The sequence below is a fragment of the Oncorhynchus keta genome, chromosome 6, assembly GCF_023373465.1.
Source record: "Oncorhynchus keta strain PuntledgeMale-10-30-2019 chromosome 6, Oket_V2, whole genome shotgun sequence".
Taxonomy (NCBI): domain Eukaryota; kingdom Metazoa; phylum Chordata; class Actinopteri; order Salmoniformes; family Salmonidae; genus Oncorhynchus; species Oncorhynchus keta.
Window position 1 is genome coordinate 16,441,000 of NC_068426.1, and position 14,290 is coordinate 16,455,289.

The window sequence follows — 14,290 nt, forward strand, 5'->3', positions numbered from 1 at the left end:
CAGTGGTGTAGTTAGTGACTACTGGTGCTACAGTGGTGTAGTTAGTGACTACTGGTGCTACAGTGGTGTAGTTAGTGACTACTGGTGCTACAGTGGTATAGTTAGTGACTACTGATGCTACAGTGGTGTAGTTAGTGACTACTGGTGCTACAGTGGTGTAGTTAAGTGACTACTGGTGCTACAGTGGTGTAGTTAGTGACTACTGATGCTACAGTGGTGTAGTTAGTGACTACTGATGCTACAGTGGTGTAGTTAGTGACTACTGATGCTACAGTGGTGTAGTTAGTGACTACTGATGCTACAGTGGTGTAGTTAGTGACTACTGATGCTACAGTGGTGTAGTTAGTGACTACTGATGCTACAGTGGTGTAGTTAGTGACTACTGGTGCTACAGTGGTGTAGTTAAGTGACTACTGATGCTACAGTGGTGTAGTTAGTGACTACTGGTGCTACAGTGGTGTAGTTAGTGACTACTGGTGCTACAGTGGTGTAGTTAGTGACTACTGGTGCTACAGTGGTGTAGTTAGTGACTACTGGTGCTACAGTGGTGTAGTTAGTGACTACTGGTGCTACAGTGGTGTAGTTAAGTGACTACTGGTGCTACAGTGGTGTAGTTAGTGACTACTGGTGCTACAGTGGTGTAGTTAAGTGACTACTGGTGCTACAGTGGTGTAGTTAGTGACTACTGGTGTGGCTGCTCTCACCATTCTCATCCAGAGAGAAGTCATCCTGGGCATAGCGGAACTTCTCAGGGCCACAGGCAATGAAGACATCATCATCACCAAAGAAATCCTGAAGACAGGTGACCTGGAGGAGCAGAGAGACAATACCATTTGAGAACGCAGGCCTGCAACAACACATATCAGATGTCAAATAAATCCATCTTAGACATTGACCAGTGTAACATCTCAGCACTACTACCTCCTTGACTCATTTTCTCCCAGGTCACATCATGCTACTAACAGTGGCGGGAGCAGATTGGCTGAATACCCGGGGCGCGGGGTACAGGGTTGTTTGGAGTGTCAACAAAGTAGCATGAGAGAAATATGATGCCAAGTTTTCAAACTACTGGTAGTTTCTTTGAGAAGATATAGCTACTGTATAAAGCAATCAATGCATTTGAACAACAGCATAAATACACCCATTTCAATGTTGCATGTCAAAAAACAAATGAAATGTCAAGTTCCTTAAATCTGCTGAGAATGTTCCAAAGATAAGCAACTATTCTGCACTATTCCCATACGATGTGCGAAGATTCTATGCAAAATAACCAATGGACAACAAAGCTCTCACCAAGATCTAAGAAGCATATTGTTCTCAGAATGTTATGTGCTAGCTGGGATATTTGTTGGAAATTGGCATGGTAGCTAACTAGCTAGCTAGCTGCTTATCAAAAAGGTACAGCATATGACTGGCTAATTTGACCTCGCAAAAAAATCAACCAAACCATTTCTCAATGTTTCTCAAAATGACTGTAGCTGGGTAATTCATTTGATAATGCGTTGTGATTACACCCGGTTTTATGAGGATTTAGTCCACACAACATGTCACCCTGTCACCTACAGTAGAACAGCCACAGTCATGTCCTACCAGATCTGCGATGAGAAGGTTCTAGATAGTGTATCCCTCTGTCCTTCCACTGATATTGGATGTAGATGTATACGGTTGATCAGGTCCCAGGCTCCCATGACTGTTATGATTATTTATTTACATGCTCATAAACACGTTAATTGTACCTAATAGAGCAGATAAAGTTTCACATGCGGAAGTAACACGTATGGCACGAGACTCAATGGGAGGGAGACTAGAACAGACCCAGAAGTTCTGACTGAGCGAACATTTGAGTGCCCCAGGACAGTCCATTAACTTTGTGCTGTTAAATTTTATGCTATGAAATCCTGCGATTTCATTGGGGCAGTTCCCCCTCATAGCAAATAGCTGTAAAAACAATCCAAGCAATGTAGCGCCAGCGGAGCTGCTGTCAGAGTCACAGAGGGGCAGAGAAGTAAGTAACTGAACAGCTTGTTTTGAACAATAGATTTTAGAAACAGGAACAATTTACACACTTTCATGAGCATTTAAAACATAATCCATGAATGAATGAATGATATATATATATATATATACATACAGTTGAAGTCTACATACAAAAAGTATACATACACTTAGGTTGGAGTCATTAAAACTGTTTTTTCAACCACTCCACAAATCTCTTGTTAACAAACTATAGTTTTGGCAAGTCGGTTAGGACATCTACTTTGTGCATGACACAAGTCATTTTTCCAACAATTGTTTAGAAAGATTATTTCACTTATAACACACTGGATCACAATTCCAGTGGGTCAGAAGTTTACATACACTAAGTTGACTGTGCCTTTAATTAAACAGCTTGGAAAATTCCAGAAAATTATGTCAGGGCTTTAGAAGCTTCTGATAGGCTAATTGACATCATTTGAGTCAATTGGAGGTGCTACCTGTGGATATATTTCAAGGCCTACCTTCAAACTCAGTGCCTCTTTGCTTGACATCACTGAAAATCAAAAGAAATCAGAAAATAAATTGTAGACCTCCAAAAGTCTGGTTCATCCTTGGGCGCAATTTCCAAATGCCTGAAGATACCACGTTCATATGTACAAACAATAGTACGCAAGTATAAACACCATGGGACCACACAGCCATCATACCGCTCAGGAAGGAGACATGTTCTGTCTCCTAGAGATGAACGTACTTTGGTGCGAAAAGTGCAAATCAATCCCAGAAAAACAGCAAAGGACCTTCTGAAGATGCTGGAGGACACAGGTACAAAAGTATCTACAGTTGAAGTCGGAAGTTTACATACACTTAGGTTGGAGTCATTAAAACAAGTTTTTCAACCACTCCACAGATTTCTTGTTAACAAACTATAGTTTTGGCAAATCGGTTAGGACTTTGTGCATGACACAAGTCATTTTTCCAACAATTGTTTACAGACAGATTATTTCACTTATAATTCACTGTATCATAATTCCAGTGGGTCAGAAGTTTACATACACTAACTTGACTGTGCCTTTAAACAGCTTGGAAAATTCCAGAAGATGATGTCATGGCTTTAGAAGCTTCTGATAGGCTAATTGACATCATTTGAGTCAATTGGAGGTGTTACCTGTGGATTTATTTCAAGGCCTACCTTCAAACTCAGTGCCTCTTTGCTTGACATCATGGGAAAATCTAAAGAAATCAGCCAAAATACCACTACTAAAGGACTATAATAAGAAGAGACTTGCTTGGTCTACGAAACACGAGCAATGGACATTAGACCGGAAATCTGTCCTTTGGTCTGATGATTCCAAATTTGAGAATTTTGGTTCCAACCTCTGTCTTTGAGATGCAGAATAGGTGAATGGATGATCTCCGCATGTGTGGTTCCCACCATGAAGAATGGAGGAGGAGGTGTGATGGTGTGGGGGTGCTTTACTGGTGACACTGTCTGTGATTTATTTAGAATTCAAGGCACAATTTAACCAGCATGGCTACCACAGCATTCTGCAGCGATACGCCATCCCATCTGGTTTGCGCTTAGTGGGACTATTTTATTTTTATTTATTTATTTCACCTTTATTTAACCAGGTAAGCTAGTTGAGAACAAGTTCTCATTTACAACTGTGACCTGGCCAAGAAAAAAAGCAGTGCGACACAAATAACAACACAGAGTTACAGATGGAATGAACAAGCGTACAGTCAATAACACAACAGAAAAAATAAAGTCTATATACAGTGTGTGTCACGCCCTGACCATAGTTTGCTTTGTATGTTTCTATGTTTTGTTTGGTCAGGGTGTGATCTGAGTGGGCATTCTATGTCTAGTTTGTCTGTTTCTGTGTTTGGCCTGATATGGTTCTCAATCAGAGGCAGGTGTTAGTCGTTGTCTCTGATTGGGAACCATATTTAGGTAGCCTGTTTTGTCATTGTGGGTTGTGGGTGATTGTCTATGTTAGTTGCTTGTGTCAGCACATTTCGTATATAGCTTCACGGTCGTTGTTAATTTATTGTTTTGTTCAGTTTACTTCGTCATCCATTAAAATGATGCATTCACACCACGCTGCGCTTTGGTCCGCTTCTTACGACGGTCGTGACAGTGTCTGCAAATGGCGTAATTACAATTACGTAATTACAAGTAATTACAATTTAGCAAATAACACTGGAGTGATAAATGTGCAGATGATGATGTGCAAGTAGAAATACTGGTGTACAAAAGAGCAGAAAAGTAAGTCAAATAAAAACAAGATTGGGTAGGTAGATTGGATGGGCTATTTACAGATGGGCTATGTACACCTGCAGCGATCATTTAGCTGCTCGGATAGCTGATGTTTAAAGTTAGTGAGGGAAATATAGGTCTCCAGCTTCAGTGATTTTTGCAATTCGTCCCAGTCATTGACAGCAGCGAACTGGAAGGAAAGGCGGCCAAATAGGTTTTGGCTTTGGGGATGACCAGTGAGATATACCTGCTGGAACGTGTGCTACGGGTGGGTGTTGTTATCGTGACCAGTGAGCTGAGACAAGGCGGACCTTTACCTAGCAAAGACTTATAGATTACCTGGAGCCAGTGGGTCTGGCGACGAATATGTAGCGAGGGTCAGCCAACTAGAGCATACAGGTCACAGCGGTGGGTGGTATATGGAGCTTTGGTGATGGCACTGGGATGGACTGAATCCAGTTTGCTGAGTAGAGTGTTGAAGGCTATTTTGTAAATGACATCACCAAAGTCGAGGATCGGTAGGATAGTCAGTTTTATTAGGGTTTGTTAGGCGGCGTGAGTGAAAGAGTCTTTGTTGCGAAATAGAAAGCCGATTCTAGATTTAATTTTGGATTGGAGGTGTTTAATATGAGGTTACAGTCTAGCCAGACACCTAGGTATTTGTAGTTGTCCACATAATCAGAACCGTCCAGAGTAGTGATGCTAGTCGGGCGAGCAGGAGTGGGCAGCGAACGGTTGAAAAGCAAGCATTTAGTTTAACTAGCGTTTAAGAGCAGTTGGAGGACACGGAAGGAGTGTAGTATGGCATTGAAGCTTGTTTGGAGGTTTGTTAACACAGTGTCCAAAGGGCCAGATGTATACAGAATGGTGTCGTCTGTGTAGAGGTGGATCAGGGAATCACCCGCAGCAAGAGCGACATCGTTGATATAAACAGAGAAAAGAGTCGGCCCGAGAATTGAACCCTGTTGTACCCCCATAGAGATTGCCAGAGGTCCGGACAACAGGCCCTCCGATTTGACACACTGAAATCTGTCTGAGGAGTAGTTGGTGAATCAGGCAAGGCAGTCATTTGAGAAACCAAGGCTGTTGAGTCTGTCGATAAGAATACAGTGATTGACAGAGTCGAAAGCCTTGTCCAGGTCGATTTACTGTGCAGCCGGCTTCAATCTTTTATCAATGGCGGTTATGTTATCGTTTAGTACCTTGAAAGTGTCTGAGGTGCACACGTGACCAGCTCGGAAACCGGATTGCACAGTGGAGAAGGTACGGTGGGAATCAAAATGGTCAGTGATATGTTTACTAACTTGGCTTTCGAAAACTTTAGAAAGGCAGGGCAGGATGGATATAGGTTTGTAACAGTTTGGGTCTAGAGTGTCTCCCCCTTTGAAGAGGGGGATGACTGCGGAAGCTTTCCAATCTTTAAGGATCTCGGACGATACGAAAGAGAGGTTGAACAGACTGGTAATAGGGTTTGCAACAATGGCGGAGGATAATTTTAGAAAGAGAGGGTCCAGTTTTTCTAGCCCAGCTGATTTGTAGGGGTCCAGATTTGCAGCTGTTTCAGAACATCTGCTATCTGGATTTGGGTGAAGGAGAAGCTGGGGAGGCTTGGACAAGTAGTTGTGTGGGGTGCGGAGCTGTTGGCCGGGGTTGGGTTGGCCAGGAGGAAAGCATGGCCAGCCGTAGACAAATGCTTGTTGAAATTCTCGATTATCGTGGATTTATCGGTGGTGACAGTGTTACCTAGCCTCAGTGCAGTGGGAAGCTGGGAGGAGGTGCTCTTGTTCTCCATGGACTTTACAGTGTCCCAAAACATTTTGGAGTTAGAGCTACAGCCTGCAAATTTCTGTTTGAAAAAGCTAGCCTTTGCAAGCTGACTTCCCTGAACAGTTACTTATCGCGGAATCTATTTGATTCTATTGCAGTCCGCCACAGGATGTTTTTATGCTGGTCGAGGGCAGTCAGGTCTGGAGTGAACCACGGGCTATATCTGTTATTAGTTCTACATTTTTTGAAAGGTGCATGCTTATTTAAGATTGTGAGGAAATTACTGCTGAATTGGAGAATCACTTCTTGAATCGGGGCTACAGCGTTCAGGTCCTGAAAGATGCCGGTATAAGGGCTGACAGAGAGAACTTGTTGCGAAGGGGAGAGCCTTGTGATACATCGGAGAGAGTGTATTTTGTTACAACATACAGCACTGAAGCAGAGAGCATTAAAATAATCATTAAAAACAATTGGGGAATCATCCAAAGTGATACGCTACTGCGCCAAGTCTTTCCTGAGCCACTAGTCATAAGCTTTAAGAGATGTCCTACCCTAAATGACAAATTAGTCCACAGTTATCTTCCGGGTGACTCTCAAAAAACCCAGGGGCTCTTTTAAATGTAACCATTGCAACAATTGAAGGAATATTGTACAGAAGAAGTATTTTGTAGACACAGCTTCCTAAATGGAGTATTACGTCAAGCATTTCATTAACTGTAAAACCACTCATGTCATCTATAGATTGGAATGTCCACAGTGCAAGGTGTTTTACATTGGAATGACAAAGAGACGCCTTCAAGACCGCTTAGCGGAACACAAGTACGCCATACGGGTAGGTAATGAATACTACCCCATGGCAAGGCACTACAAGTCCTTACACCATGGCAACCCTGGCTCTCTACAGGCTATGGGTATTGATCATATTCCAGCCTCTATTAGAAAAGGGGACCGTCTTAAACAGTTAAACCAAAGGGAAAGTTTTGGGATTTACAAACTACAGGCCACTAAATACCCTGGTTTAAATGAAGATATGGATTTACAAACTACAGGCCACTAAATACCCTGGTTTAAATGAAGATATGGATTTACAAACTACAGGCCACTAAATACCATGGTTTAAATGAAGATATGGATTTACAAACTACAGCCCACTAAATACCCTGGTTTAAATGAAGATATGGATTTACAAACTACAGCCCACTAAATACCCTGGTTTAAATGAAGATATGGATTTACAAACTACAGCCCACTAAATACCCTGGTTTAAATGAAGATATGGATTTACAAACTACAGCCCACTAAATACCCTGGTTTAAATGAAGATATGGATTTACAAACTACAGGCCACTAAATACCCTGGTTTAAATGAAGATATGGATTTACAAACTACAGCCCACTAAATACCCTGGTTTAAATGAAGATATGGATTTACAAACTACAGGCCACAAAATACCTTGGTTTAAATGAAGATATGGATTTACAAACTACAGGCCACAAAATACCCTGGTTCAAATGAAGATATGGATTTACAAACTACAGGCCACTAAATACCCTGGTTTAAATGAAGATATGGATTTACAATCTACAGGCCACTAAATACCATGGTTTAAATGAAGATATGGATTTCTCCCCCTTCCTGTAGGGTCGTGATGGGTCCATTTGCTTTCATCTAGTGGACATTTTGCTTTATTGCCCTCAGCTATGGTTAGACTGTTGTTGTTCATGTTTTGCTGTGTTCTAGTGTACTATGGAATATGTAGCTTTCTTGTTCTTGACACTTCTCCCAGTCATATTTAAGGTTAGAACTACCTTTTAGTGTTCTGATACTTCTAGTTTGGAGTTGTATTTTTATGATAACATAGCTACAGTATTTCAATGTGTAGAGTATTGCTTACTAGGTGTGTCCAATCAATTGTGTAACCACTCCCTCTTCCAATTAGGGCTAATTGATAAGCTGTTTAAAAGAGGACCTTGTATTTTTTGTACTCCCTGACGAAGGCCATGCAGCCGAAACGCGTTGTTTAAAAAAAACCTTTGTTTCTAATGAACATGCCATACTAATAAAGGCATTTGAATTAATTATATGAAGAGTGCTTTGGTCCTCCTTTCTTTTTGATTTACCCCTTTTACCAAAGAGCACCTTCTATCTATCAAAATGTACAATTGTGTATCTTAGTAGCGCTTCCCTTCCTCCTCTTTCTACTATTTATAAAGCCCTTCTTACATCAGCTGATATCTCAAAGTTCTATCTAAAAACTCTCTAGAAAGGCCAGAACCTAGGAAGAACCCTAGAGAGGAACCAGGCTATGAGGGGTGGCCAGTCCTCTTCTGGCTGTTCCGGGTGGAGATTATAACAGAACATGGCCAAGATGTTCAAATGTTCATAAATGACCAGCGTGGTCAAATAATAATAATCACAGTGGTTGTAGAGGGTGTAACAGGTCAGCACCTCAGGAGTAAATGTCACTTGGCTTTTCATAGCGGATCATTCAGAGTAACTCTACCGCTTCTGCTGTCTCCAGAGAGAAGTGTTTTAGGGAGCGGATGACGGTGATGTGGGTTGGTCGTTTGACCGCGGACCCATAGCGGATGCAGGCAATGAGGTACTGATCGCTGAGATCCTGATTGAAAACAGCAGAGGTGTATTTGGAGGGCAAGTTGGTCAGGATAATATCTATGAGGGTGCCCATGTTTACAGATTTAGGGTTGTATCTGGTGGGTTTCTTGAAAATTTGTGTGAGATTGAGGGAATCTGAGATTGTCGGACTGCCGAGGTGTTAAGCATATCCCAGTTTAGGTCACCTAACAGAATGAACTCTGAAGAAAGATGAGGGGCAATCAATTCACATATAGTGTCTAGGGCACAGCTGGGAGCTGAGGGGGGTCTATAACAGGCAGCAACAGTGAGAGACTTAGTTCTAGAGAGATTCATTTTTAAAATTAGAAGCTCGAATTGTTTGGGCATAGACCTGGAAAGTATGACAGAACTTCTCTGCAGTAGATTGCAACTCCACCACCTTTGGCAGTTCTATCTTGAAGGAAAATGTTGTAGTCGGGGATGGAATGGTGGGATGGTGGCCTTCCTAAGCCAGGATTCAGACACGGCAAGGACATCAAGGTTGGCAGAGTGTGCTGAAGCAGTGAGAAAAACAAACTTACGGAGGAGGCTTCTGATGTTAACATGCATGAAACCAAGCCGTTTTTGGTTACAGAAGTCAACAAATGAGAGTGCCTGTGGACACACACGGCCTGGGTTAACCTTCACATAACCCGAGGAACAGAGGAGGAGTAGGATGAGGGTACGGCTAAAGGCTATCAAAACTGGTTGTCTAGTGCGTTGGGGACAGAGAATAAAAGGAGCAGATTTCTGGGCATGGTAGAATAGATTCAGGGCATAATGTACAGACAGGGTTATGGTGAGGTACAGTGGAGGTAAATTCAGGCATTTTGTGATGATAAGAGAGATTGCATCTCTGGACGTACTAATTATGCTGCGTGAGGTCACATGTGTGGGAGGTGGGAAAAAGGAGGTATCTGAGGAATGTTTAGTGGGACTAGGGACTCCGCAGTAAACTAAAACAATGATAACTATCCTAAACAACAATATACAATGCATATTGACATTTGAGAGAGACAAAGCGAGGCATAAAGCAATCACAGGTGTTGATTGGGAGAGCTAGCTAAGACAACAACGGGTAAGACAACAACAACAGGTAAAATGGCAATGAATGGGCAGAGAGGGTCAGTTAACTACACACAGGGCCTGAGTTCGAGGCTGTGGTCGACAGATAAACAAAAAAAAATGGAGTACCGTGATTAATGAACAGTCCAGCAGGCATCAGCTATGTAGCCAAGTGATCATAGGCTCAAGTGAACAACAATAGGTTAAACTCCCTGATTGGCCGGCCGCCACTGATCAGTAACAACATTACAGTAGCAGCTACACAAAGAAAGAGCAGGGAAATTCAGTAGTAAACTTGTGCTCCAAAAAGAGGGCCAGTCTCCTACTTCATTAATATTCTCTATTTCTCTCAAGTGTTTTTAAAATGCTGACTGTGTGTTAATTTTTAAAATGTTGCTTATAATATTGTGCAAGGTTTGAGATTAGTTGAATAGCTATGGGGCAAGCTCCTAGAATTATTTAAAAACTTGTGTTTAATACCACTTAAATTGTAGATGGTTGAGGATTATAAATTGTGTGGATTGTGTGGATAGCACAGGACTGACTAAGACAAGGTATAAAAGACTAACCTCCCAGATCAAGACATTGTATTAGGAGGAACTGAAATGTTCAGTATACAGGAGACAGGTGAATGTATCTAAGATGACATCTAATGAGGCAGATTTCCTTCAGCCTTCTAGGCTTGGGCAGTGTACCGTAGATACCGTATACCAGTCTATTCAGAAAGAGCCACGGGATACTTTTTCAATAGCATCTAAACTATTTCTTTGAAGTTTTTTTTAATACATTTAAATATTTGTAGCTACTTTTAAGTAAAGACCTGCAGTCAACTTTTACAATATGTTAGATGATAAAGAAAATCGTGTTCTTCATTTCACCTGTCACATAACATTTCATTATGAAGCTTACCGGTAGTTCCCAGTCATGTGGTGTTTGTTTACAAACACACAACATGAGACCGGAACCTTGTGAGTCACTCACTGTTGTGCAGCACGTGTCAAGTGATCTACTGTAGTTAGGGTATGACATTTTAGAACTAAATGTTTGCCAGCTAGAAATGTTATAACTATTAAGTTAACTGTCTAAAATGTGCTAAACGGTCAGAGGTTGTGCATTTGATTTGCTAATTTAGTAGGTAGTTAGCTATCTAGCAAAGTGGTTAGCTTCTTCCAAAATCAAGCTTTGCTTGGTAACAGCAGAAAATCCCCTCCTGGATCAAGCCTTGCTGTCTAATATTTGTTTTGTGCATGCAGCAAACGGTGAGTAGCATTTTGTTTTATATAACTTCATGAGCTGGGATGTCTGTCCTTCAAATAGTTTAGGCTAGAGATTGTATAAAATGTTTGCAATTTGCTTGTTAGCATTTCGTTAGCATTGTCTATGGGATTTTACTTGTACTTGTTAGCATTGCTAATCTTCGGATTACAGAGGCTCAGTGGGGTTTGAAAATAGAAAATATATATTTTTTATACCTTTATTGAACAAGTCAGTTAAAAACACATTCTTATTTTCAATGACGGCCTAGAAACGGTGGGTTAACTGCCTTGTTCCAGGGGCAGAACGACAGATTTCTACCTTGTCAGCTCGGGGATTCAATCTTGCAACCTAACTAGTCCAACGCTCTAACCACCTGCCATACATTACACTCCACGAGGTGCCTGCCTGTTACGCGAATGCAGTAAGAAGCCAAGGTAAGTTGCTAGCTAGCATTAAACTTATCTTATAAAATTAAATTACTAAAAGTATTAAATTGTCATGAAATCACACGTGCAATATAGCAAAACACAGCTTAGCTGGTTGTTAATCCACCTGGCTATCCAAGCGTTTATGTTAGGACATCTCTCTCAGCAGACAAAACATTACAAACAGCTAGCAGCAAAGTAGATTGGTCACAAAAGTCAGAAAAGCAATAAAATGAATCACTTACCTTTGATGATCTTCGGATGTTTGCACTAACGAGACTCCCAGTTACACAATAAATGTTCCTTTTGATCCATAAAGATTATTTTTATATCCAAAATAACTCCATTTGGTTGGCGCGTTTTGTTCAGAAATCCACAGGCTGGAGCGGTCACGACGTGGCAGACGAAAATTCCAAATAGTATCCATAAAGTTCGTAGAAACATGTCAAACGTTTTTTATAATCAATCCTCAGGTTGTTTTAACAATAAATAATCAATAATATTTCAACCGGACCGTAGATTTTTCAATAGGACAGAGAGAGAAAGTGTCTGCTCCAAGCTGCAGACATTGCAAAACTCTGCTGGCACCCAGCCATACACTGATGCGATGTAATCGTTCTTGCTCATTTTTCAGAATAAACGCCTGAAACTTTGTCTAAAGACTATTCACACCATGCGGAAGCCATAGGAAAAGGAATCTGGTCCCTTTAAATGGAGGGAAGGCATGCAATGGAACAGAGAGGTTTCAGGAAAAACAGCACGTCCGGGTTGGATTTTCCTCAGGATTTCACCTGCAATATCAGTTCTGTTATACTCACAGACAATATTTTGACAGTTTTGGAAACTTTAGAGTGTTTTATATCCTAATCAATTCTATGCATATTCTGGATTCTGGGCCTGAGAAATAGGCAGTTTCATTTGGGTACGTTTTTCATCCAAACATCAAAATACTGCCCCCTAAACTCAAGAGATTAAAGGATGCCTCTCAGCCAGTCAATCATTTCTCAGATGGGGAGCGTGATGGGGTCCCTCTAACCCCCAACCCAGCCCCCCACTACATCCCTAGGTGGTGCTGATGGAGATGGGATGTAAATGGGGGTCTTTGGAGGTCTCTGGGGGATCCAGGTGTCAGACCCTTTGTTGACAACAGCCCATCAAGGCTGGCCGGGCTCCCCAGCTGCACCGTTAATGAAATCAATGCAGAGCGGGAGGAGAGGGGGGCTGCGGGGGTGAAGCAAGCCACAGGGCCCTATGAGGGAGATCATAGTTGGACCACAGTATGGCTATGGTTCATTTTTGTCTCTGTCTTTCTGTGTGTCCCACACCCACTCCCCCATGCTTTTGTTCAGGGTCACTCTGGATGAGTCAGAGGTCATTATTAGAGTGATGAGAATCCAGCAGACAGACAAAAGGAGCAATACAGTTTAGAGGTCGACCGATTAAATCGGCATGGCAGATTAATTAGGGCCGATTTCAAGTTTTCATAACAATCGGTAATTGGCCTTTTTGGATGCCGATTATGGCCGATGAGGAAACTGCGTGGCAGGCTGACCACCTGTTACGTGAGTGCAGCGTCAAAAGGACCAAGGAAAGTTGCTAGCTAGCATTAAACTTGTCTTTTAAAAAACAATCAATCTTCACATAATGACTAGTTAACTACACATGGTTGATGATATTAGGTTAACTAGCTTGTCCTGTGTTTCATATAATCAATGCGGTGCCTGTTAATTTATCATCGAATCACAGCCCACTTCAACTTTGCCAAACGGGTGATGATTTAACAAAAGCGCATTCGCGAAAAAAGCACAATCGTTGAACAAATGTACCTAACCATAAACATCAATGTTTTTCTTAAAATCAATACATAGAAGTATATATATATATATATATATACCTGCATATTTAGTTAAAATAAATTCATTTTAGCAGGCAATATTAACTAGGGAAATTATGTCACTTCTCTTCGTTCAGTGCAAGCAGAGTCAGGGTATATGCAACAGTCTGGGCCGCCTGGCTCGTTGCCAACTGTGTGAAGACCGTAATTCATTTGCCAGAATCGTAAGCATTCATTCAAACAGCACTTTACTGCATTTGCACAGTGCTGTTTATGACTTCAATCATATCAACTCATGAGATTAGGCTGGCAATACTAAAGTGCCTATAAGAACATCCAATAGTCAAAAGGCAATACAAATGGTACAGAGAGAAAGAGTCGAAGTGTCATAATTCCTATAATAACTACAACCTAAAACTTCTTAACTGGGAATATTGAAGAACTGGGAATATTGAACCACCAGCTTTCATATGCTGTCATGTTCAACAATTTACAAAAAAATTGAAGCTGAAATTGGGATTTTATTTTAGGAATAAGGCCTGGTTTTTCTTTTGAAGCAAGAAGGAGGCAAGTATCAGCTACATTTATGCCTTTACTAGACTATGGGGATATTTTATATATGAATGCTTCCGCTCAGTGTTTGAGATCAATTGACACTCTTTACCATGGCACTTTGAGATTTTGTACTTTGCACTTTGTATACCAGGGTTTGCTGGCCTTCTCTAGTCACTCGTAGGCTCAGTCACTGGTATACTTTTATTTACAAAGCCATTTTGGGTTTACTACCCTTTTATTTGTGCATTTCTATTGTTCAGAAATGTGGTGGGTACTCGCTGGACTTTATCCTGCTAACTGTTCCAAATGTCCGAACTGAATTTGGTAAAAGGGCTTTTATATTCTCTGCGCCATCGTCTTGGAACACCTTACAAAATACTTTTAAACTGGATGACCTTGTCACGATTGGTGTAATTAAATCACCAATGAAGGATTTTGAGGCTGATTCCCTGACCTGTCAATGTTTTTAATTTGCTGTTTTATACTCTTGTGAATTCAATGGTTTTTACTAGATTACTTGTAGTTTTTCATGTTGT

The 14,290-nt window shown here is 41.2% G+C and overlaps 1 protein-coding gene across 17 annotated transcripts in view; it reads right to left on the minus strand.

The window, feature by feature from the left end:
* Nucleotides 1–14,290, minus strand: part of LOC118385066 (neuronal migration protein doublecortin-like) — a 106,515-nt gene that overhangs the window by 30,122 nt on the left and 62,103 nt on the right. For all 17 annotated transcript variants that reach the window (XM_052520959.1, XM_035771884.2, XM_052520952.1 and 14 more), the window contains exon 4: nucleotides 705–807. In XM_052520959.1, the coding sequence (XP_052376919.1) occupies nucleotides 705–807 (103 nt within the window). The remainder of the gene's footprint in view (nucleotides 1–704; nucleotides 808–14,290) is intronic.